This window comes from Pipra filicauda, unplaced genomic scaffold, assembly GCF_003945595.2.
Source record: "Pipra filicauda isolate LSUMZ 115617 unplaced genomic scaffold, ASM394559v2 scaffold294_size920599_pilon, whole genome shotgun sequence".
NCBI classification, from domain to species: Eukaryota; Metazoa; Chordata; class Aves; order Passeriformes; family Pipridae; genus Pipra; species Pipra filicauda.
In genome coordinates this window covers 671,347-694,797 of record NW_024104414.1, presented here as the reverse complement: position 1 = coordinate 694,797, position 23,451 = coordinate 671,347, and the positions used below count along the sequence as shown (strand labels likewise).

Here is a 23,451-nt window from a genome sequence, read left to right as displayed (position 1 = left end):
CTGTGTATGTTTTGGTGTTCCAAAATTATTGACCTGTTTGTTATCACATACATCAAAAACACATTGACACAATCAAGTGAGGTGGTGTAGCAGTAGCCAATTAATTAGATATTAGTTTGCCTCCAGTTCCATTATCACCTAAAGCAATTAAGAGATATTGTTGTGCTCCCACAGCACCTCAACTTACAAACTAGTTCTCAAGTTCAGAATCACAGTACCTTACCCAGAACTGTTCCGTGGCTTCGTGACACAGTTTCTCCTTTGACCACTAACTGGATCTGGACTGTTGTCTCCTTGGCAGAGTTGAAGATGGTCACACTTATGGCTTCCTCCACACCAGCTCGGAAAACAGAAGGTGCTGCAATCAAATAACCCCTGAGAACCAAAATTAGAAGTAATCAGTCAAGACTCAGCAATAAGAGCATTATCATCATTTGTGAGCCACTTTATGTGTAGCAAAAGGAAAAGAACAAACTACTCTGCGACATATTTGTTCCTGTATGGTCACGTTTGTGACCACCAGCAGTCTAAGCCTGTATCTAATATGAATAAAAGAACACAGGATGCACACAGAAACAAACCTAAGTGCTTACAAATGGCTTATAAATCCTTAAGATTTAAATAAAAAGAGTTCAATATCAATGTTTATTGCATATATATAATATACATTTATATCTAGCAAACTAAAGATACAATGAGCTGATTATATATTATATGCAACAAACTAAACATACAACCAGTTAATCATAAAAAATCATAAAGTCCATGAAGGAATAAGGAGGTACCTGAACCTCTGATAGAGTTTTGCAGCTAATGCTTTGTTTTGAAACAGTTTAGATACTTGTAACATTTTTGCCTCAATCGTTTTTCATGGTTTCATTTTTACAGTTCTCAGAGCTGATACTTGGCCCTTTCTAAACGTCAGACTCACACACATGTAACACACCTGAACTTCCAGTTTATACAGAAGCAGCAGTTACAAGATTAGGCTCAAATTCCCACTTTTTTATTTAAACAAGTATGACCTGCAAGTATAAAAACACCAGCAAAAAGGCATTATTTTAGCAGGCACATGCAGAGTTTTAAAGCCACCCCAGACGACCTCCCAGAGATGCTGCAACCTGAGTATTTGTGAATGGAATCTGCACCACTCCTCCAAGAATGGCACTGTGCCAGGAACTTGTCAACTAAAAGCATTACAGGCTCTGAGCTCTTCTATGCATTTATATTCTCTTCATGACACACCTTTCTGGGGTTTTTTTCTACCAAAAAGGATTTTTTTTAATATGAGGCAATTCCCAAAATGCCTCTTAGAGCCCAGTTTCTCAGCCCATGCCTTTCTACAGTCTCCCAAACCAGGTTGCTTTAGCTCATGATTAATTATCACTTTGGGATGAGGCCGATGGTGTTTTACAGCCCCCAAGTCATCTTTTATCAAATTCCAAGCCCATATTTCTCTCTCAGCAGGCCTCATTGCCATGGAGATCCCATTACCCCCAAAGGAAGTTCAGAACTCTGTGGCATTCAAGTTAAATTGCATGGGGTACTTGCAGATTCAAAACCTTCTGGCTGCTAGCTTTGAAAGTTCATCAGAGCAGTAATGAATAACAATAAAAAGTTACTACTGAGCCTGCAAATTCTTGGTAAGAAAGAGATAGCTGATCTAGTTGCAGAGGAAGAAAGACTACTAGCTGTATTCAGGATGAAATGATAGGATTTAAACTGTCACATAAGCCCAGCTCTGCAGTGCCATATGTGAAGCACATGTACTTATATTGTTCTGAATCTCTGCAACTCCTTCTGAAGTACCAGTCCCTTGACACAAATATTTAAATCACTTTTTAAGTGGCATTTAAATATTAAATATTTAACTTTGCACTCAAAGCGTTAACTTGACAGTGACAGGGCAGATCCTTTAAGCACATTTGACTATCAGCTCTGTCAGGTTACACTAAAACTTGGCAGGATACGAAATATTTTCTAGTAAGCAAGTGAAAATAAGTTCTCCATGGCACTCAGTTAATGCAGCTATTCACGTTGCTGACGGGCTACAACAAGCTAGGCATAAAGAACAAAGCAAACCTTAATCAAAATTAACCTAAACACACTAGAACTAGCTGTAGGTTCAAAACTAACCTAAACACGCAGAACGAGCTGAAAGCCAGAGAACTTCCCCGCACTTTCTCCCCCACAGGATCTTCACACGCTCCTCGTGAGCGCCCAGCATTACCTCCAACCACCCCCAGCGCAACACCCCGGATTCCTTAAATAATTGCTCGCAGATAGAAGCTTTGCAGCCGCTCGCCGGAGCAGTTGGAGGCAGGTATTGCAAGAGAGCTTTCTCCTTCTTTTTTTTTTTTTTTTTCCCCTCCCTTTCCCTTCGCTGTGCACTTTTGCACCGGCGAGTACAAACGTGCCGCTGCCGCAGCCTCCAACCCCTCCGGCGGGCTCCGCGGGCTTTGTTAAGAGGCTGATGCAGCTCCCCCCGAGCAGAGGGGTTCGCAGAGGGGTTCTCGCCCCGCCGCCCTGCCCGGGGATGCTGCCCCGAGCTCCTCCCGGTACTTACTGCCGGTCTCGGGGCTGTGCAGCGCTCAGACTGCCCAGGGCGAAAAGTAGCGCCCAGGGGCTGCAGCGAGACATGGTATCGCGAATCCCGTTCGGGGCGGGCAGCTCCAGGAGCCTTTTGTTCGTGGCTGAGTGCAGCCCGAGCCTCCGCCGCCCGCGCCCGGGCTTGGCTTGGCTTGGCTTGGCTCGGCTCGGCTCGGCTCGGCTCCCCGGTGCCTCTGGCCGCCGCCCCCGCCGCGTCCCCGCCCCCGGGCCGCCCCCTCCTGGCCCCGGTGCCCGCTCGGCCCCGGCTCTTTTGCTCTTTGTCTGCCGTTCCCCCGCCCGCTCCTGACAGCGGGGCCCGCCCCGCACGGCCCCAGGTGTGCTCCCGCCCGGCTCCGCACCTCCGGCAGCGCTGACAGCGCAGTCGGGCCGGGTGTCCCCGCCTGTCCCCGGGGCTGCTGCGGCATCGGCGCCTCTACTCCCCAGCCCAAAGTGCCCCCGGAGACCCGCCCGGGCTCCTCCGCCTTCCTCCCGAGTCCCTGAGGTGCCACAGACGCGAAAGCCGAGGTTACCAAAGATCCAACGATCCGGCACTCCCAGCACGGTGTGTTCCCGGTAACTGAGCCTCTGCACGCCGAGGGACTCCACTGAGCGCTGCCAAAGAACTGCTTCCCAACCCAAAATCCAGTGCCAGCACTGACGCTACTCTGTTTTTTTACCGGATTTTTTTATCCTCCTCCATCCCTAGGCCCGAGTCTATCCATCTCCATCCCTCTGTCCCAGCCAGCGCTTCCAGGGGCTCGGGACAGGAGAGGGAGCTCTCCCTGCACCAGTCTGAAGAGGTGCAGCTTAAGAGTAGAGCTCACACAAACCGGGGGAAAGCAAATCCAAAGCAAGAGCAGAGATTCGAGATGAAAAATGTCACAACAGTGACGGATTAAATGCTCCAACAGAGCGGAATTCTTGCCCCAGAAATAAATGAAACCCCTCAATATAGGCAGTTTGTTTCCCCCAACATGTTTCCCCCAAATACTACACACCTGGCTTAAGGTAAAGTACCAGGAAAACAGAAAAAAATTACAACCTTTTATTCTAGGTTGGCTCCAATATTTGACCCTCAGTTTCATTTCTTCTCAAAATAACAGGTATGGACCCCAGCATTTTATTTAGCAAAAATACACATTTGTATCCAAGTCAGCTCAAGAGTTTCCCAAAGTCCCTTCCTTCTGGCTTCTGACAAGAAAAAGAGCAAGTTGCTAAAGCTGCTGTTATTTTTCTCCATCTTGAAATAATTTCAGCTACCATATATTTCAGCACTGTCATTCCTAGCTACCACATTTTCTGCAAGGCAATCCATTCCCTAAAAGCACATAGTCATCAAAAGGAACAAGGATTCCCCGACAATTCCAGCAACAGGACTCAGAGGCTGATCGGTCCTTAACCAGGAGATAAATAAATGGTGCCTAAATTTTTATCTTATTTGAAACTTACTTTAATATGTCTTCTCTTTAAAATAAAATCATTAACTCAGTAGGTTTTTGATAAATTCAGATTATCTTCAATAGTGGATAACACTGCTAGACATGGTTACATTTTCCTACTTAAATCTAACCTAAACCAGCCCTGCCTTATTTTTGTGGAGAGGCAGAACAAATCTAGAAGAAGAATGAACACATTTTGACAAATTAGACAAGACTAGACTCTAGAACCACAGGGATCACTTCCCAAGGAAACCATGCACTGTGAGAAGGAACTTATTAGAAAGTACATTAAAGGGGGAACGTTTTGGGTTTGGTTTTTTGTTTGTTTGTTTGTTCGGGGTTTTTGAGACAAACTAAAGAAAAAGCAAAACCTGCTAATTCCAAATTCTTTTTCAGCTTCATCATATTCATCATATTAAAGGAGGCAAAAAATGAAAATGAAGCACCTCTGCTGTTCTCATGGTATGGCAGCCTCAAACTAAAGTACAATATCTCACCAACCAAACTACTGACTTTGATAGAAGCCCTGCAGAGATCAGGTATGTTTGGGCTGAAGCATCATCATGCTTTCGAAAAAATAATTATCTCTACACATACTTTTCTAGAGCAAACCACAAATGGTTCATTACAGACTCATACTTGAGATCTGCAGGATATGTACCAAAAAAATCACCAAGTGCCACTGAACACCCATCCTGTCACCCACATTTCATCTTTGAGAAAGCTCTGGGTAAGGACTCGAAAGAAGCAACAGGATTCAGCAATGAATTGATAAATGGAGCAAAGTGTAGCTCTAAAATGGAGCTCCATCATCTTCAGAATAATACACAAATGTGTATTTCTACATTTCAAAAAGCACAGCTAGAAATTCCCCTTATGTGGAATAGAGCCCTTTGGAATAACTAACTTTTTTAAAGGTGAGATTTCTTCTAAACTGAAGAATTTCTGTTTGACATTTACTGAGTACAAGAAATCTCAGGCAATTACAACCTCTAAAGCAAACCATCTTCTAATTATGAAAGTATGTGCAATCCTGTAAATAAGGCTGGAATCAGCTTCGTCTGAAAATAAAAGGAGGCTTTAGATATAATTTCAAACTATTTACTTACTGAAATGGAATTTTCTGTGCTTGCCAAAATGAATCCCATTCAGTGTGATGCAACAGGTGTTGGAATTCCAGCAGCCGCCTGCAACCCACATCTGGGAATGGTTAAGGAGTTTAAAAGCTGTAAGAACTGCTCATGTATAAAAAAACTATTCATCAGTCAGATCCATGGGTCATATTCACCCACTGTGCATAGCTAGGATTTTTACTCGTTTACTGAATGCGTAATTCTGCTCCTCATGAAGTTTGAGGAATCTCAGGCACTTGAAAACATGTGGGGCCATACTGGTGTCAGAAAGGTGAGGGAGGGACAGCAGTTAAGAGAAGAAGGTGCGAATACACCTATATGGGTTCTGACTAGATCTAATTTACATCCTGACCCCTTGTACAATCTTGTCACTTCTCTACAGAAGAAATTATCGCCCCGATGTCCCATCTACCTCATAAATAAACTATGCAATGTGAAAATTATCAGACAGATATTTGTCAAACAAAAAATGTTAATTTTTGAGTGCTGTGAATCCTTTTGGATCCCCCCTCCAACTGCAAAATTCAAATCAGTGAGATTACTCCAAAGAATCAAGTGGTAGGACCACCCCATTAATAATTAGCCCTTGTTCATTGCCTCAGCATAACTGCTGTCACCAACCTGTCACATAGATGATCAGATCAGATCTATAAAAGGTAATACTCACTTATTTAAAGATTTTGAGAGTATATATGTAAATCGTGCACAGAAAAGATACTGTACTAAACCCAAGGCTATTACTTATTCAGCTTTGTGTCAAGTCCTGTAAGCACTAGATTTCAGTAGAAGGTGGGCGAGAAATAAAGAACAAGTCCTCAGTTTCCAGAATCATTTGTCCCCACTCCCCAATGGAAAATCGTTTGTCTCAGTCATTACATAGCACCAGACAAGAATAAAGCCTTAATTAATTTTTATAGTATTATATTCATGGTAAAAAAGCCACACTCATTCTTTAACTCCAAGTTTAGTTCTCCCTTTGTGTTTCTGGGACAGCCAAACAGAGATAGCAAATACAGAAACCGATAACTGCAAAACAAATGTCCCAGGCTTTGCCACACTCTTGGAAGCTCCCCAGGGTAAAGGCTTAATAGAGAATGCATCAGTCCACAGTGGTGGAAACCAGACTGATCCTCCTTCCAGGAAAACAGGCATCTCTAGAACAAAATTATAAGGAAAGGATAATTAAAGAGCACATTTTAAATTAGAGTGTAATCTGAGTAGCATATAACAGGATAATGATATTGAGAACATAATTATTAAATAGCTCTGTCAAAAATTGTTATTATTCATCTGTAGAATAGGAAAGCCTGATCTTTCACAGTAATAAAACATTTTAATTCCTGACAAAGTGACGGAAATAGTACTAAGAAAGCATTCAAAGGGGCAGACACTCATCTAGAAGGAAGAGCACTGTGCTTATCAGAAGTGGCTGTCATTGAGACATTTAGTCAGAAATAATTTCCCAGTTTCCTTTGAAGTAGTTTCACAGTTTTCTTCTCAGCCCCAACATATGACTGGCACAGTTTGTGCATAGTCCGATTAACAGTGAAGTCACTTCCCACATGCAATAGATACTAAAATGTGGAATTAAGTTCTGATATCCTACAGGCCACCTCCAAATACACATTATCTATATAAATAAAAAGATTAGAAAAGTCTGAAGAGGCAAGTTGTGTTTGCTTCCCTAATACAGAAAATTCAAGATTTAAGCAAGAAACTCAATAGGTCTTGCATACACATTATCACAGAATTATTTTAAAATAAGAGGCAGCTGAGACTCCTCTGCAAACCTTGTGCTTGCTTTGCAGGCCACACACAAATGCAGTGGAAGAAACAACCCAAAACCATTCCTGAGTTGAGCAGGAACCGTTCACTTAATCACTGGAAATGCTATTAATTGGTGTGGCTCAGTGGTGCATTTCAGAGCTATTAGATCTTCTGCCGCTCTGGAACTCTTTTCATGTCCTGGCAGTCCCAGCCCAGTCAGCAGTTTGTTTATCATATTCAGGATGAATTTCCGGATCTCCAACAAAGTGGTATTTACTCTGAGGCAGGGAAGACTGCAGTAATCCAATAAGTTCTCATTAGCCTAAAATGCAGAAACATCTGCTGGGGTCATGAGCTGCTTATGTGCTGTTGATGAGCACAGAACCAGCACCCTCTGCAGCAGTGTGAAAAACGAGCTGGGGGGAGGGGAACAGGAACCCCGAGGATCTCCCAGGGCACCCCAGGCAGGAGGGATCCTGCCTTATCTTGACCCTAGAGAACAGGAATTACAGCCAAAAAATGCCTTGACTCAGCCCTCCCGAGCTGGTGTCCCATCTCCTCTGAAATCACTGCCCATGTGATGTGCTGCAAGTTAAAATAGTTGTTTTTCTAGTCAGTAGCTTTCTGCTGAGCAAACAGAAATGAGAACCTGTGGTACTTTGGATCCCTCAGCTGCACTGAAAACTCCATTGCCTTTAGCACAGGAGCCTGCCCTTCTCTATACTCCTGGTCCATCAGGCTTCCCCTGAGGACCCACCATGTTAACTGCAGATGGAGTGGTAAATAAAATAAAAGTCAGGAGATGCAGCAGTTAAGGTGATGTACCTTTGACAGTGGAGTTCTGGAGATCATGAAATTAAGAGATTTAATGCAGAGCTGGAGAATGGAAAGTCATGGCTTTTGGTTCAAGCCTGCTCATAACCCTTAAATATTTTTTAGTCCAGTAAGAACACAGAGAAATGAAGATCTAAATCATAGAACTCAATGAAAGAGTCTGGCAACATCAGCCAGGAACTCAGGAGAATGTGGTCAGAGCTCTACCAGGATCCAGGCAGGGCAATCTGCAACTGCAAATCCTGCTTAAAAGAGCTGCAAATCTCTTTTTAGACAATCTTAAGATCCCTTTCTCCCCCCCACAAAAGCACTTTAGAACACATGAATGTTAATAATTGGTTAAGAAGAACTTCTGCCTAAAAGATGAATAAATAGGCAGCAAATACTGCACAAGTTCAGACAAAACAAAACTAAGTCTTCATTGGTACAAGCTACAGAAGGGAGAACATTATTAATTCTGGGGGAGGGAAAAGAAAAAGATTGATAACCTGAATAAAAAAGAGCCCTTAATTTGTTTAGGATTCCAACCGATTTAGAGCATGTAACATTGTCAAAAAATAAGTGGAAAATACAAAATAAGTGGTGTCACATCTGTTTAGCTCCTGCTCCAGTGATTCTGCAGCTCTTTGTTGTTGTTTGTACAGTGTTAAATGACAGCATCCAATTCTGTAGCTGTTTCAAGGTGGAGGAACCTAAAACCCTTCTGCAAAGAGCCAAAGCAGAACCACTTAGAATATTCAGAAAAAATCAAGAAGGAAAAGTCTCAGTCCAAACTAGTTTCAAAGCCTTTCCTGGAGAGGCTGAGCTGCTTTGGCTGACACTTGTTCTACCATTTGTATGAAGAATTACACAAGTGTTCAATTTAAGGCAAAGAACGGCCAGAATGCTCAAATTAATGCCTCTGGTTGTTCTGAAACAATGAGCGCACATCCCCGGGCACGGCATTGTTCTGGACAAGTAGTTTGGCTCCAGCTCCAGGACTCCCCTTTTCCCTGGAATTGTGTGAGGATAACGACTGCCACCTGCAGCAGCAGAGATGAACTACTGCCCCGAGGATTTAGAGCCTTTAATTGTGGTCACAGCAAGCACTGCCTCTGGGGGAGAACTAACAGCATTCCACTCCTTTTTAGAGGGAAAATTTGCGTGGCTGGCTGTTGCTCAAGTAACATTTGGGTGTATAGATACACACACAATAGTATATCAGTGGTAGAAAATCATTTGACTGAAGAGGATGGGTTTAATTTAAAAGTATTTCTTAAAGAAAAATATATTTTTAGAACAGCAATGAGGTGTACAATCAAGAAATCCTAGGAAAGACATTTCGGTATGTCTGTTCAGAGACATTATTATCAAGACATTACAGTATTGATTTTAATTTCATCTCCTTCATGTTTAAGACATCACTTCATGACTTTCAGAGTCTCAGAATGACACACTGATCATAAGAAGGTTAAAGGTGTGAGGACGCACAGCCTAAGCAATAATCCAACCCTAGGAAAAAACACTTTCATCACATTGGAGCCTTTCTACCCACATCTCTATCCACCAAAACTAACTACCCTACTTATTTGCAGCTAAGCTATGATTGCTGGGCAAAGTTCCCCACCCAGTGGCCAAATTCATGGATGCAGCTCATGCTCCTGACCCAGAGCATGATCCATCTACCTGCAACACTTACAACTCACTTTTATTTTATTTTTGTGCTGAATGGTAGCACACAAAGGTGAACTACTAGGTGCAGATCATCTAATATGTTCCTACAATAAAACTGGCTTATGGGTAAGTTGCAGCTAAAAAAATGACACTGCCATTACATACAAGTTGGGTCTGAACAGTTGTTATACACTGGCTTCTCATCCAGTGCACAGCATTCTACTGATCCAGTTACTTAATTTACTCCTAATTTTTAATAAAAGGGGACAAGAATCTAGTTAGACCGTTAGTGACACAGGTAGAAAGCCTGAACAGCACTTGAAGGAGTGCAAGGAGAATGCTCCAAGAATTTTTTTGAGGCTAAAAGGCCTTATAGGCACAGGTTAAGCCAGAAACATACCCCTCTGAACACAACACAAAGCAAAGGCTTTGAAAAACCATCACAGAAAGACGTTCCATAGCTTATAAAAAACAAGATACAGCATGTCTTCCAGAGAAAAATGCATTCCAAGTACAAAAAAGGAAAGCATGCCAGATCTGGCATGTATGTTCATAGCCCAGCACACCTGCTCTCCAGCACTTTCTCAGTCATTAGGCTTGTGGTTTCCCTCCACATTCCCAATCCTTTGGCCTGAGCACTTCAGGTGCTCATGGCTCACCACTGGGACCACTCAGTGTGTACAAGTCCATTGCTGGACTCTGTAGTATCAGCCCAGCTGGAAACAAAAGCTTCTGTAGGAAATCAGTGAAGATATTCAAGCATGATACAGCAGTGGAAAATATTCTTTATTATTAAAAAGAATTAAAGTCCTTAAAGAGCATTGGGACTACCAGACCTAACTAAGCCTTTTGAACTGTTCACATATGAGCAACTGAATGTTGCTCTGGGGGTACTGTCACAGACCCTGAGAAACCAGCAAAGGGCTATGGCTTACTTCTCCAAACAGCGAGACAGTGTTAGCCAAGGGTGGCTGGGGTGTTTGAGAGCTGTAGCAGCAACTGTTATCCTGATCCAGGAGGCCCAAAAACTCACCCTTGGGCAGCACATGGTCATGTATGTACCCCATGCAGTCCAAGCTGTGCTTGAGGAAAAGGGGGTCCACTGGCTGTCCCCCAGCAGAATGCTTACATACCAAGCTGAGTTGTTGGAACAGGATGATGTTACCCTGAAAACAACATCTATTGTAAATCCTCCTATGTTTCTGTCCTCAACATTGACTGACAGTGTGCCTGAGCATGACTGTTTGCAGACCATTGAGGAGGCCTTTTCCAGCAGACCAGACCTGAAGTACACGCCTCTGGAAAACCCAAACTGGGAACTGTACACAGACGGAAGCAGTTTCATGAGGGATGGAAAGCAAATGACAGGGCATGCAGTGACAACCAAGGACGAAGTAGTCGGGGCAAAGACCTTGCCAGCGGATGTATCACCCCAAAAGGCGGAACTGATTGCATTGACAAGAGCTCTCGAACTGAGCGAAGGAAAGAAGGTAAATACATGGACTGATTCTAAATATGCATTCAGTGTTGTACGTGCCCATGGAGCCATCTGGAAAGAGAGAGAGCTACTAATGGCCCAAGGCAGTGGGATCAAACATGCAGACCAAATCCATGCACTCCTACAGAGTATGTGGAAGCCTGAGGAAGTGTCTATCACGCATTGCAGAGCTCATCAGAAGGGGAAAACAACTCCCGAATTAGGAAATCATTTTGCCAACCAGGCGGCAAATGGGGCTGCAGAAAAAGGTATCCTAGCAGTAATACCACAGAAGGAAATCGATCTGACAGGGTTCACCCCAAAATATGATGAGAAAGACCACCAGTTAATTAAGACCCTTAACGCTGAAATGAAAGAAAGTGGACAGGCTGTTACACCTACAGGACACGTTGTAATCACACCCCAACTCCTTAGGGAGATAGCTCTGCGGGAACAGGAGGCTACCCATTGGGGAACAGAAAGCCTTCTAAAACATTTGAAGAAGGCAGTAATAGGGACAGGTATGACCAAAGTCGTGCAATCCATTGTAAGTAAATGTGAAATCTGCAGGCAAAATAATCCTGATACAAGCAAGAGAGCGGTGCCAGGGGTAACAAAGGCCAGGGACCTTCCCGGAGATTATTGGTAAATAGATTTTGCTGAGTTACCACCCAGGGAGGGATACAAGTACATACTAGTACTGGTTGACACGATGGCCTGAAGCTTACCCCTGTCACACTAACACAGCAAGGGAAGTGGTAAAAGTTTTGCTCAACCATATAATTCCAAGGTTTGGGGTTCCTCTAGGAATGTCATCAGATAGAGGGACACGTTTTATTGCAACAGTAGTGAAGGAGGTTTGTCGCGTCCTGGGAATTGCCTGGGACCTGCATACTCCCTACAGACCTCAGGCAAGCGGCGAAGTAGAACGTATGAATGGTACTCTTAAAATGCAAATTGGTAAAATTTGTCAGGAAACATCCATGTCATGGGTTCAGGCTTTACCTCTAGCTCTGTTGAGAATTCGCATACAACCACAGCGGAGAAACAACATAAGTCCTTATGAAATATTATATGGGAGACCATACCAAGCTCCACATATTCCAGGGGACATTTACATGAGGGGGAAAGTTGGTCTACAAAAGTATTTAATGGTTCTAGGTGCTACTTTACAGAAAGTGCAGAGATTCATTAAGTTATCCAGACCCATAGGATTGGACACCCCTGCCCATCAATTCCAGCCTGGAAACTGGGTCTACGTTAAATGCTGGGACAGTGACCCACTGCAAGCCAAGTGGAGAGGACCATTCCGAGTCCTGCTGACTTCCCTCGCTGCAGTCCAAGTTGCTGGCAAAGGACCCTGGTTTCATTACTCCAGAGTTAAGAAAGCTTCAGTTCCTGGAACTACTAGCAAACCAGAGCCTGACACCGATGAAGAGCATGTGGCCTAGACTGTTTCTTCTGTATATGTTATCTGTACAGTTGGTAACTATGACTCAGGTTTAGAACCAAAATTTACATGTGGCTTTAGCAAAAATGGATCCAATATCCTTCATGAAAGTGAGTGCTGGATTTGCACTATGGATTCAGCTGAAATTTGACAACAAGTTTAAATTCTACATTGGGCAATTCCTGAGGATGTCTCACTGGGTTTTGGAGACATTCTCCACAAACTTACTTCATGGTTACCGAATTGGACCTAGATAAAACAACTGTTTAGATTAGTGATATGCATAATTAGTGTTTGTATAATAGCTCATTGCATGAACCGATGTTGTAGATGTTGGCCATCTCTCTGGTATAATGATAGGTATAAGTGGTAGAGATTGGACAAGATTGAGTTTTATCCATCTCTAAAGGGGGGACTGATGCCTCAGAGCTTTTTTTTTCTGATTTTTAAACTTTTATAGATTTTAGAAGTAGATGTGTAGTGAACATAGATTTTAATGTAGCTGTATTATATCCCTACGGGGGCCCCTTGGTGGTCTAGTGGTTAGGATGCAGCGCTCTCACTGCCGCAGCCCAGGTTCGATTCCCGGTCAGGGGACTCCCCCGGGCAGATGGAGCTCATCAGCCCTGTAAGGCCATCCATCTAAGAGAAGGTCACTCTAAACAAACCTACGTCCTGAGGACCTCGCTGCCACCGTCCGAGCTCGCTTGGCCCCAGCAGACGAACCTTAGGATTAAAGGGTGGGCTCAGTTCAGCACACACGGTGTCTCACCTAAAAAATCCACTACACAGGCTCGAAGGGTAAAGACCTTTCCCAAATCTTCATTCGCGAAGACTGGCCATGATGATATCCCTTACTCTGTAGCATAATGTTTACACATACCCAACCCTACTATCCCATTTCATATCAATCCCTCTAAAATTTCATTAGCATGTTTAGTCGTCTTTTCAAGGTAGAATTGTAGAAAAACACCCTAAGGCCTGGACCAGAAGATATCACATGGACACAGCGACCTTCAAGCCCAGAACCTTGGAGGAACTCCAAGGACTCTATGTGCTTTGAAGAAGATGAAGATGAGGAAGAAGGGGTCCCAAACACCCCCAGACCCAATTCCCAAACGGGTGTGTCAGGGGCAGAATGGGGCAGAACCAGGGTTGGACAGAACCGGGATTGGATGGACCTTATTATAAAATCATAGAACGACTGCCTGAGGGGGCGTGCGAGGTATGTATTCCCTGGGCCTTAGGCCTGAGGTTAAAGGACCTGCTCTCTTTATCTTATCTTATACAATAAATTGGCCTGGAGTCTTTTTCTCCGCAGTCCTTTAGGCAACACCAGGAATATTATTTACTTATTATTTCTTATTATTTACTTTTCAGTATCGTCAAGGCAGAAAGTGATGAAACAGCTGTCACAGAAATTCATGTTAAAAGAGAGCTGTGATGTGTCCTGATGGGACAGCAGGCAGAACAACACTCCATTTTCTGTATCAGTGCTGCTGGTTTCACATCCTCATATAACTGAAAAACTGGGCAAGTTGTATGTTCATACAAGAAGCAAAAGGATAGCATGTCCAATGGCACTGAGTTAGTACCTACCCAGCAGTAAAACTATACAGAAACTTAGTTGAAATACCAGCGTTTCACAACATCTAGCCCGTGCTTCTCTTCACATGCACTTTGGTTATGCAGAGAAACTTCTTTACTGACTTCAAACGACAGGTTCTGCACTTCTCTGAAGCTCCTGGAACACATGAAACTGAATCAGTGACTCCAAAGGACAGTGACTTCTGCTTTAGCCCAAAGACTACACACCTGGACATTGGTGTCCTTCTCCTACTGTGGCCCCACCAGAATAAAAAAAAAAGTAAAATGTGAATTTTCTTCCCTAAGACAAGAATCTGGAGAATACAGGGGCAGTTGGCAGGTGGGGGAGACGAGTAGCTTCAATGACTTGAGTTGTAATCTCTTCCGGGGCAATGAATGAAATATTCTTGAACATGTCATGCTTTAGCTCTTCTTCACTTTCCCAGTGGTACTTTGTATTTGTTGATACAATACTTGAGGAAAAAAAAAAACTATTCTATGCTCCTAAAGGATGATACATTTGCAGGGTTGTTATTTAAGACATTGTTTCCAGTTCACTTCTCTGTCTCCCAGAGTTCTCCACTCCTACATATTTGCACTTACCAGGTCTGTTCTTGCTCACTGAAATTCTCACCTAAAGCGGCAGAGAATAGCACACTAAAGTAGTTCACTTGGCACGCACAAACAAAAACAAAGCCAACCATCCTACTTTGACTGTAGGTAGGGCAGGGACAGAAATGCAGATGGGCTGCTATAAAGAGAATTAAACTTACTGCTACCAAACCCTCAGTTAATCCTCCTCCATTCTATGTTCTGGATATATTCTGGCAAGGTTGATAGATTTTCCTTGGAATATTTAGTCAACAAGTCTTCCACCCAACTTTTGTAATTACCTTTGAAGCTCTTCATCCAGTTTCTGAGACACTTCTTTAAGCTCTTTCAGTGCAGTAAGTGCTTTTGCACAGTCTTCTGAGTGGCTTGGCATAATTTCTGTCAGAAGCTCCCGTGTGATCTTTAATTGCTTTCCCAGTTCACCTACAAGTGAGATGTTAAAGGTATTATTAAAAATGCAGTGCCACCAATTAATACAGGATATCAGCAGCTGGAGTAACGGCAAGTGAACTAGATAATGAAAAACTACTGTTTGTTCAGCTTTCACAAATACACTGTGAAACTGTGAAAGCCAAATTATTTTTCATTATTGTGACAAGCACTAGCAACGGGCTATTGAATGAGAGGTTGATTAGCAATTTTAGAGTATGCAAAAGATTTTTATAAGACAAATGCGAGAGAAAAAACAAGTTTTAAACATCCAAAATTCCCTGGCCAGTTACATGTATTGCTCTTGGCATGTAGCCCCCCAAGAAATTTATCCAGTCATTTCCTTCAGCGTTCATAAACCAAAAAGGAACATAAACCTATTTATTTCAAGTCTTCTTACAAGAATTCTAAGGTCTTTAATAAATGTTTCCATTTGTTTCTAAGTGCAAGATTATTGTAAATTTTTTCTTGCAGACCAGTAGTTTAAAAATGTAACTTTTTGTCCAGACTTCAATACAAAACACATGTACCGATTTATTGAACATTCTGATTCAACACAACACAATAATATTTAAGCTCCAGTTCTACAAGAAACATGAGCAAGTCTACCCAGGTGAGTGTATCCCTCAAACACAGAAAAAGGAAGAGATCACAGTATTCCTACATTTTCCTCATTAACATTTTCCTTCCTTACTTATTTATTCCTACGTATTCCTTATTTACACAGTAGGGACAAGAAATGAGGAGTAATGTCATGAATACAGTTAAAATATACAGAAATTCGCTAAAGAAGGTGTATATGAAGACTTAGAAAATTAATGACCCAGCTTAGAAAATTAATCTCTTCCCTGCTGCAAGATAAAAAACCTGTTCAAGTGCAGTGAAGTGGTTAAACAGAGATAAGAATTACACACAGCACAATGTGTGACTAATGCTGCAGCCCAGTGTTCACATAAGCTCTAAGAGCACTCAAAATCCCTCCAATAGCCATAGACACATGTAGCAATAACAATATAAGAAGTTTTTTTAGCATAAAACCACTATTTCTGAAAGTAAATTTGGTAAATCAAGTTTTCATACCAAGATATGCTTGCTTATCTCCTTCTATGTGAATGTTCTTTATAGGTAATTCATGTCTAGTGGTATCCAGGGAAGCTGCAAAGCTTTTATATTGCTTTTGAAACTGTTCACAGACAGGAACGAGAGGAGACAGCACTTCAATCTGAAACACATACACAATGAACCAAGACTTCTCCAAAAGCAGCTACTTTGTAATTAAAAACATTGCTCAATACAGAAAAATAATTTATTAAAAAACCTCCAACCAAATATCACTCTGAAATGCTCACTGACAGAGGAATTCAAGAAATTTGTGGTACAATAATCCCATCATGCTGTTTAACATGTTTTCCTCTACCATCTCAAAATGCCCAGGTCAATACCAGTTTCTTTGGTCCTGTAGCTCAGAGGTATCAGCAACACAGCAGGCAAAAGGTTTTATAGCAGATGCTTCGATTACTTTAACTGTACTTAACAAGAGTGTTCTCCAAAAGCCTTGTTTAATTTTTGCAGTGCATATTTGTTAAAAAGCAAAGAGAAATACAGTTTTGAACATTAATTATTCATAAGAAACCTGTCTTCTTACAGCCAAATTAGAGTTGGGTAACACAGACAAACCAGACAAAGAAAGAACACAAGATATTCACTTCTCATTAAGGGTTGGCATCTCAGCTCCAGCAGAGAAATATTCTCTGAATAAAGGGCTACTTCATATACGAGTTTGTTTAAATGTAAGAGAAGTATAAATTGTACTAAAACCTACCTGTTTGTCTAATGCTTCACTGAGCTTCTGCTCTCTCTCTTTAAGCAGAATTTCACGTTTCAACTCCAAGAGCTTCTCCTGTTGTCTCTGCTTTTCTTCAGACAACATCATCAAGTTTTTTTCTGCTTTTTCCTCCAGCTTGGCAAGATTTTTTCCTGTCTATTACATCCCAAAAATATGCACAGTTAATGCTACACCTAAGCAATTAACATATTCTGAGTAAACAGATGTAAACCAGGTCAAAGAGATGTAACTAATGAATAGGAGACATCACGTAATAAGCACAGAACATCAGAATTAAAGCCCCCCTCAATCCTCTTTCCCCTACTGCTTTTTGTAAAGGAAAATACACACATACAGCACTGAGGGAAAAAAGTCACTGCTATAACCTTGAACTCCAGCCAGACTCACACAGTTTTCCCAAAACTTCTGCATCCCCCCAATTCCTAAGAACCAGCACCAGATAATAAACTGGTACTAAACTCACACTAAGAGTTTTCAAAGCAAATAACACACTTTTACAACCATAATCACATACAGTCACAAAAATCTAACTTTTATGGATCAGGAAGCATTTAAGAAATTAAACAATTCCTCAATATCAGGTTCTACCTGAAACACCAAATATTTGACCGACTCTCACCTCTATTCTTAAGTAAGTTAAAAGCAGTGTCTCAGATTCCAGCTCTGTCATTGAATCACTGGAATCAGTTTCCTTCAGAAAAGAAAAGAATATACTGCATCAAATTTGGTATTTAAGCAATAATTTTTTCAGTGGTCAAATAAATTACCAATAGTCCGATTTGTGCCTGGAATCATCACCAACAACAGTAAGTTTGATCAGAAAAGTTTGGGGTTTTAAACAACTCATGTTCATTAAATATACCTTTTTGTTCCACAACATTTTATAATATTTTCAGCACGTTTTCATAATACTGGCAGAGAATTTGAAGTTTTAGTCCTACACTGAATGAGATCTCTAAATAAGGCACTTCAAACTAGGTTGAATCAATGTTAGTTCTTTAAGCAGATAAATCTCAAAGATAAGGTGATAGAACTAAACAGGATAGGAATGCAAAAAGAATCCACCTGAGGAGATGCTATAACTAGAACAGATTCTTTACCAGAGAGAAGCAAAGTTCTGGTCAGTGTTCAGAGATCTGATAAACAAACCACACATTGCCACCAGTAGAACTGACTTCTGTCAGGAGGGTTTAGATCATCCCAGGACCTCGGTTGTAATCCAGATTAAAGAGACAGAAAATCTTCATTTTGCACATTTCGAAATAAATATCCTTACAAACGAAAGCAGTGAGACTCACTGCTCCAGTTTTCTCTGTCTGTGTCCATGCATCTCCTTCTTCAGCTGATTCTGAACAATCACTCTTCTTGTGGACAGTTTTATCTGTATCACAACAAAAAAGTCAGTGCTCTCTTCTACCAAGGTCTACAGGGTGGATCAACATACCATCAGGTTCTTTAAAGGCAGAGATAATTTCAAAATTATTATGTGCACCGGTAAAGAAGACTTGTGCTCTATGTCTGGCTCTGATATACTCATGAGCAGATGTGGATCATGTGAGCATTTAGCTTTAAGTGACAGTTACAGACAGATGGGATCTACTTTTCAGAAGAGCTGACAGTCCAACACCCACCTGTTACAGGAATAAAGACTTGAGAGTACTTTAATTTTTTATCTTCAACAAAACCAACAGGGCACCCAAAAGATATTACAAATTGAGAGGTTAATTTAAACCTTAAAAGTCTTAGTAGCTCTGCTTAAGGACACCAGAAACAACATTCACTTCATTTAACAAAATCCTTTTGTGAGTATACAAGAATACAGTGATTTCTTATCACCATGTTTCAGCACATACATTAAAAAATAATAAAACCAGAAATCAAGTATAAATGGAAATGTACCATTAATAGCTGAGAGATCAAGGTCCGGTCTTTTAATTTTTTCTTCATCTAATAAGGTGGACTGCAAGTCACCATTCTCAAAGATACTCTGACTTAAGCTATGGCCAACACCTGTGAAAAGAAGCTGTTATCAAACTAAAAGAATGTGAACAGGTTCTGCACAAATTCACAACTGCATGTTGTAGAGGCACAGAGAAGCTGATTTTAGTCACAATCCCCCTCGTCTCAGGCCACACCATGATCTGAGAAATGCTGCTTAAGGCTCAGCCTTGACAAACTGGACTAAGCTCCTCTTGAGCTGATCAGAAACACTGTTCTCAGGAAACAGCGCTCTCTAATGAACACCTGCTTTTTAAAAGCCTTGGAAACTTATTTTTCTTGAACCTTCAAAGAAAGTTACCAATGGAATTGCAGCCAGGATGAAAAACTGCTATGACTAAAGCCCAAAGTAAGACCCTCCAAGCTCTCAATTCCCAGAAGATAATACACTAATGTGTATGTCCCAAACACCTGGGAGCCAACCAAGGACTGTGGGTAACGACAGACAAGAATGGTTGGGAATAACCAAGGAACTAACACGTGGCGAGAAAGACTGGCTAGAGAATGTTGAACAGGAGCAACCTTTCTCAATTCAGATGTCCCGATTTCCTCACGATTTTCAAGTCAAGGCCTTACCAGAGAATTATTTTGCAATTCTTACAAAAGAAATAAAAATGGACTGTTTTGCAGACAGGGATTCTTCAGGCATTTACATTGGGTTTAATAAAAAGATTAAATAAAAAAAAAAGGCAGAGTACAGGTGAGGGCATAGGAGAAGAACAGTTCAAAACCTTCTGCATAAGGCAGGAAAGATGCTTTCAGGCAGCCCAAGCATTCAATTCTAGATCCAGCACCTGAGTTCACATCTCTTAATCCCACATCAAGATTCTCAGTTCCCATTTTTATACAAATAATGACTGGCAGAGATGCAAGTAATAAAAAATATCACCATCTTAGAGCTGTTAAGAGTTTCAGAGGTTGGAAAAAAGAAAGAATAGCTTTGAAATACCGGTAAAACCTACCAACAGAAGTTTCATGTTTCTGAGAAAGAACTGATTTTGGTTTAGCTGCAGAAGATGGTGGGGCAGCACACAATGAAGAGGAACTTGCTGAAGCACCCTGCAAATGAACACACAGGTAAGACAGAACATAATCAGCAATGTACCTTATCTCCAACTCGAATGCTGACAACAAACAGCCTCAATCCCAGGGCACCTTGCAAGTCACTTGAGTGCAGCCCCAAGCTCCCACCTGGTAACACACAGAGCTCCCTCACAACCCCAGCAGAGCCGGGTTTTTTGCCCAGGTCTCGCTGCCCTATGTCCGAGCCGCCTCTCACACCATTTCTACCCTTTGCTGAGCGGTAGTCCAGGTACCTTCTCGGTGTTCTTCTTGTCGTACTGCAGGTAACGAGACTGCACCGTTCTTCCTCCTGGAAAAGGGGCAAAGACGGCTCAGCTGGGCCCGACAGGTCGGATGCTCCTCACCCCTCAGCCGGCTCGGATCTCCCCCCTCAGCCGTACAGGGCTCTCCCCTCAGCCGGCTCGGATCCCTCGCCCTCAAGGGGGTTGGATCAACCCCCTCGAATGGCTCGAATCCCCCTCCTCAGCCAGCTTGGATCAACCCCTTCAGTCGAGCCGAGGTTCCCCCCTCAGCCGTACCGGGCTCCCGCCCTCAGCCAGCTCGGATCCCCCCTCACCTCACACGCCTACCTTTCCGCTTAGCTACAGGCGCTTGTCCGCCCGCCGCCGCGGTGCCGGGGTCTCTCCTGTGCGCAGACATCCTGCCAAGGCAGTAGCGGGAGAGCGAAGGGGCCGGGCGGAGGTCCCTCCCCCTCAGCCCTGAGACGCCTCAGCCGCCATCGCGTTTGAACCAACGCGCCCGCGCAGCACCGCCCTGGGCGGCGGCGGCAGAGCGCCCCCCGGCGGCGCGGAGGGCTGAAACGAGCCACCGCAGCCTGAGGGGTCGCACCCGGCGACTGCTGCCCTCCGGGTTAAATGAGGGTCTGGCAGTTCCTGGCTGGGCCCGAAACCCTTTTTTCCCCTCAGGCCTTTGGTGGCCGCTCTCTGCAACGTCAGCTGGTGGAACCCAGTTCTGGGCTCCTCAGGACAAGAAAGACAAGGAGCTGCTGGAGAGGGTCCAGCAGAGGCCACGAAGGTGATGAGGGGTTTGGAGCATCTCTCTGATGAGGAGAGACTGCGGGAGCTGGGCCTGGTTAGTTTAGAGAGCAGAAGACTGAGAGGGGATCTCATTAATTCATATAAATATCTCCTCGGTGGATGGCAAGATGATGGTGCCAGACTTTGTTCAGTGGTGCCCAGCGACTGGATGAGGAGCAACGGCCATAAAATAAACCACAAGAAGTTCCACCTCAACATGAGGAAGAACTTCTTTCCATAGAGGTGGCAGAGCGCTGGAACAGCTGCCCAGGGAAGGGCGTGGAGTCTCCCTCTCTGGAGATATTCCAAACCCACCTGGACGCGCTCCTGTGTCACCTGCTCCAGGTGACCCTGCCTGGGCAGGTGGGGTTGGACCGGGCGATCTGCAGAGGTCCCTTCCAACCCTAAACACTCTGTGATTCAGTGAACCCAAGCACACTATGCTCGGGAGCTTCTGCGCTGCCCCAGCGCTGTCACACATCGAGCAGCAGCCACTCCCCCAGTGGGAGCTCTCACAGCGCCGGGCGGCGACGCTCCCAGCACAGGTTCTTGAGTTTTGACAGGAATCCGCCCACTGCCGCTGACAGACAGATGGCGAGACAGACACACAGAGAGAACCTGGCTCCCGCTGCCCAGCTGTGCCAGGAGCCTCGGGCAGTGGAATAACCCTGGTCGGGTGTCGAACCCGCGGCCCCACGAACACATTCCACCCCCACCCCCCCCGGCCCTTAAGCGAGGCGGCGCGTGCGCGATTCGCGCACGGCTCTGAATGGGCGCGCCCCCCCCACCCGGAAGTGGCGCGCGCGGGGCCTGGGGCTGCGGCGGGGCTGGGGCGTCCGCGCTTCGACACCGGCGCAGGTAACGGGCTCAGCGAGCCTCCTCCTCCCGTCCTCCCGGTCTCCTCTGCCTCCTCCTTCTTCACTACGGGCGACTCAGCGCTGCGGTGGCGGCAGCAGGGATCGCTATGGAGCGGCCGGGGGGTGTGCGGGGGTCGGTGCCTTGGGGCAGTTCCGAGGGGGTGCCTGGGACTGGGTTCTGAGGGGATTCCGGGAGTGGGTTCTGGTGGTGTGTCGGGGGTTGTAAGGGGCTGTGCGAGGGTCGGTGCCGTGGGGCAGTTCCGAGGAGGTACCTGCGGGTCGGTGCCAGGCGGGTGGATCTGTGGGTTGGTTCTGAGGGGCTGTGCGGGGGTGGGTTCCGACGGGGTGTCCGAGGGTCCGTTCTGAGAAGCTATGCGGGGATCGGTGCCTTGGGGCAGTTCCGAGGGGGTGTCTGGGGGTCTGTTCTCGTGGGATATCTGGGGGTCGGTGCCAAACCGGGGAGAGCCGCAGGTCTCCTGCGCAGCCTTCCGGAGTTCGGGGCCGGAGCGATTCCCCGGGACGCCCCCGGAGCGGATCCCGTCGGGGCTGGTGCCGTGCCCGGGTGCGGGGCTGCACCGTGAGGGGGCACATGCGGTGCTGCTGGACCCGCTCTGCATCTGCCGTGCCCGAGGAGCTGGAGGTGCTCCGGGGAAGGGATGTTCCTGATGCCAGACTGTGCCTCCCGTCTCCGGGGCAGACCTGGCCGCTGAGCCGGGCACGGTATTAACTTCCACCTCCTGTTCCTCCCATCTTTCAACCACACAACCTTCTGCTTTTCCGCCTCTGACTCTCAGTATGAACAGCCTGTAATATCTCAGCATCTTTCAAATGTTTCGTTAAAACTCTCAGAGCTCTTTTGTTTTGTTTGTGTTGGTTTCGGGCAGCTGTTTTGACAGCGCTGCTGCCGTGCTGGGGTTGTGCTTTATCGTGGTGACCATCGTTGCCCAATTGATTCATGCCTCTAGCTGTGTGTATGTCGGTAGTGCTCGGGCCTTTTGGTAAGCTTGGTTTTGCAATCTCTGGAAAGTAAAGCTTTCGCAAGCTGAGAACATCCTTTGTTACATGTTTCTAGATTAAAAGTAGCACACTACTACCCTGACTCATAACCCTCCTGACCATACAGTTGACATAGGTGTGTGTGATCCTAATGTAAGATGACTTCCCAGTGTCATTTTTAACCTTGTTTTCTACTACTCCTTAAATATTTTGGCAAAATTTTTACCCAACTTTATTTGCAAGTCCCATTTGTGAAAAGTGAGAGGCCCTTTGGATGCAAATGAGCTCAGTATTCTTTGATTTCACTTCGTGGAAATGGGTGGCAGTGGAGCAAAAGGGCTGGAGATGATCTCAGGCTTCCGGCAGATGCAGTTAGCCTTTCAGAGATGTCATCAGCATCCTCCCACGTTACTCCTAGAGGTGGATTGGTATCGGAGTGTCTGCCAAGCTGTTTGCAAATAGGAGTTTGTCATGGGTAATTAGGAACTTTGATTTCAGGCCTGGTAGCTGGAATCCATGGCTGAAGAACTTGACCTAAAGTAACAGTGTGAGGTAACTCTGCATTCTGGTTTGGGATGCTGGTGTCACATCCATCAGGTTTTAGTAGGCCCTCAGTGTCTCACTCAGAATCTTGTCAGGAGCAAATCCATTTAATGTAGGGGAAGCAGTTTGGGGAACTTTTAAC

At 44.3% G+C, this 23,451-nt stretch overlaps 3 protein-coding genes across 14 annotated transcripts in view; 1 reads left to right on the top strand and 2 right to left on the bottom strand.

The window, feature by feature from the left end:
* Window positions 1-5,195, bottom strand: part of CPAMD8 (C3 and PZP like alpha-2-macroglobulin domain containing 8) — a 53,400-nt gene extending 48,205 nt beyond the window's left edge. For 2 of the 4 annotated variants that reach the window (XM_027715429.2, XM_027715430.2), the window contains exons 1-2: window positions 2,567-2,683; window positions 224-375 (exon numbers count right to left, since the gene is read on the bottom strand). In XM_027715429.2, the coding sequence (XP_027571230.1) occupies window positions 224-375; window positions 2,567-2,640 (226 nt within the window). In that variant the 5' untranslated portion in view covers window positions 2,641-2,683. Of the gene's footprint in view, window positions 1-223; window positions 376-946; window positions 1,502-2,566; window positions 2,684-5,137 lie in introns of those variants that run through there. The other 2 variants (XM_039383003.1, XM_039383004.1) reach the window with 2 other exon arrangements.
* On the bottom strand, window positions 315-20,611 carry HAUS8 (HAUS augmin like complex subunit 8). Of its 2 annotated transcripts, none has more exons than XM_039383005.1 (11): window positions 20,467-20,611; window positions 20,131-20,186; window positions 19,777-19,873; window positions 18,716-18,826; window positions 18,115-18,197; window positions 17,436-17,507; window positions 16,793-16,951; window positions 16,051-16,192; window positions 14,823-14,964; window positions 13,942-14,086; window positions 315-375 (listed from the first exon to the last, which is right to left on the bottom strand). In XM_039383005.1, exons 1-10 carry the CDS (start codon window positions 20,534-20,536, stop codon window positions 13,966-13,968), a joined length of 1,053 nt encoding a protein of 350 aa, XP_039238939.1. In that variant the 5' UTR covers window positions 20,537-20,611; the 3' UTR covers window positions 315-375; window positions 13,942-13,965. The 2 variants fall into 2 exon arrangements, with proteins under 2 accessions (XP_039238939.1, XP_027571233.1); XM_027715432.2 differs by lacking the exon at window positions 315-375 and adding an exon at window positions 3,620-6,315.
* Window positions 20,612-21,701: 1,090 nt separating this feature from the next.
* Window positions 21,702-23,451, top strand: part of MYO9B (myosin IXB) — a 42,951-nt gene continuing 41,201 nt past the window's right edge. For all 8 annotated transcript variants that reach the window (XM_027715414.2, XM_027715416.2, XM_027715412.2 and 5 more), the window contains exon 1: window positions 21,702-21,771. The gene's annotated coding sequence lies outside the window, so the exon portion shown is untranslated. The remainder of the gene's footprint in view (window positions 21,772-23,451) is intronic.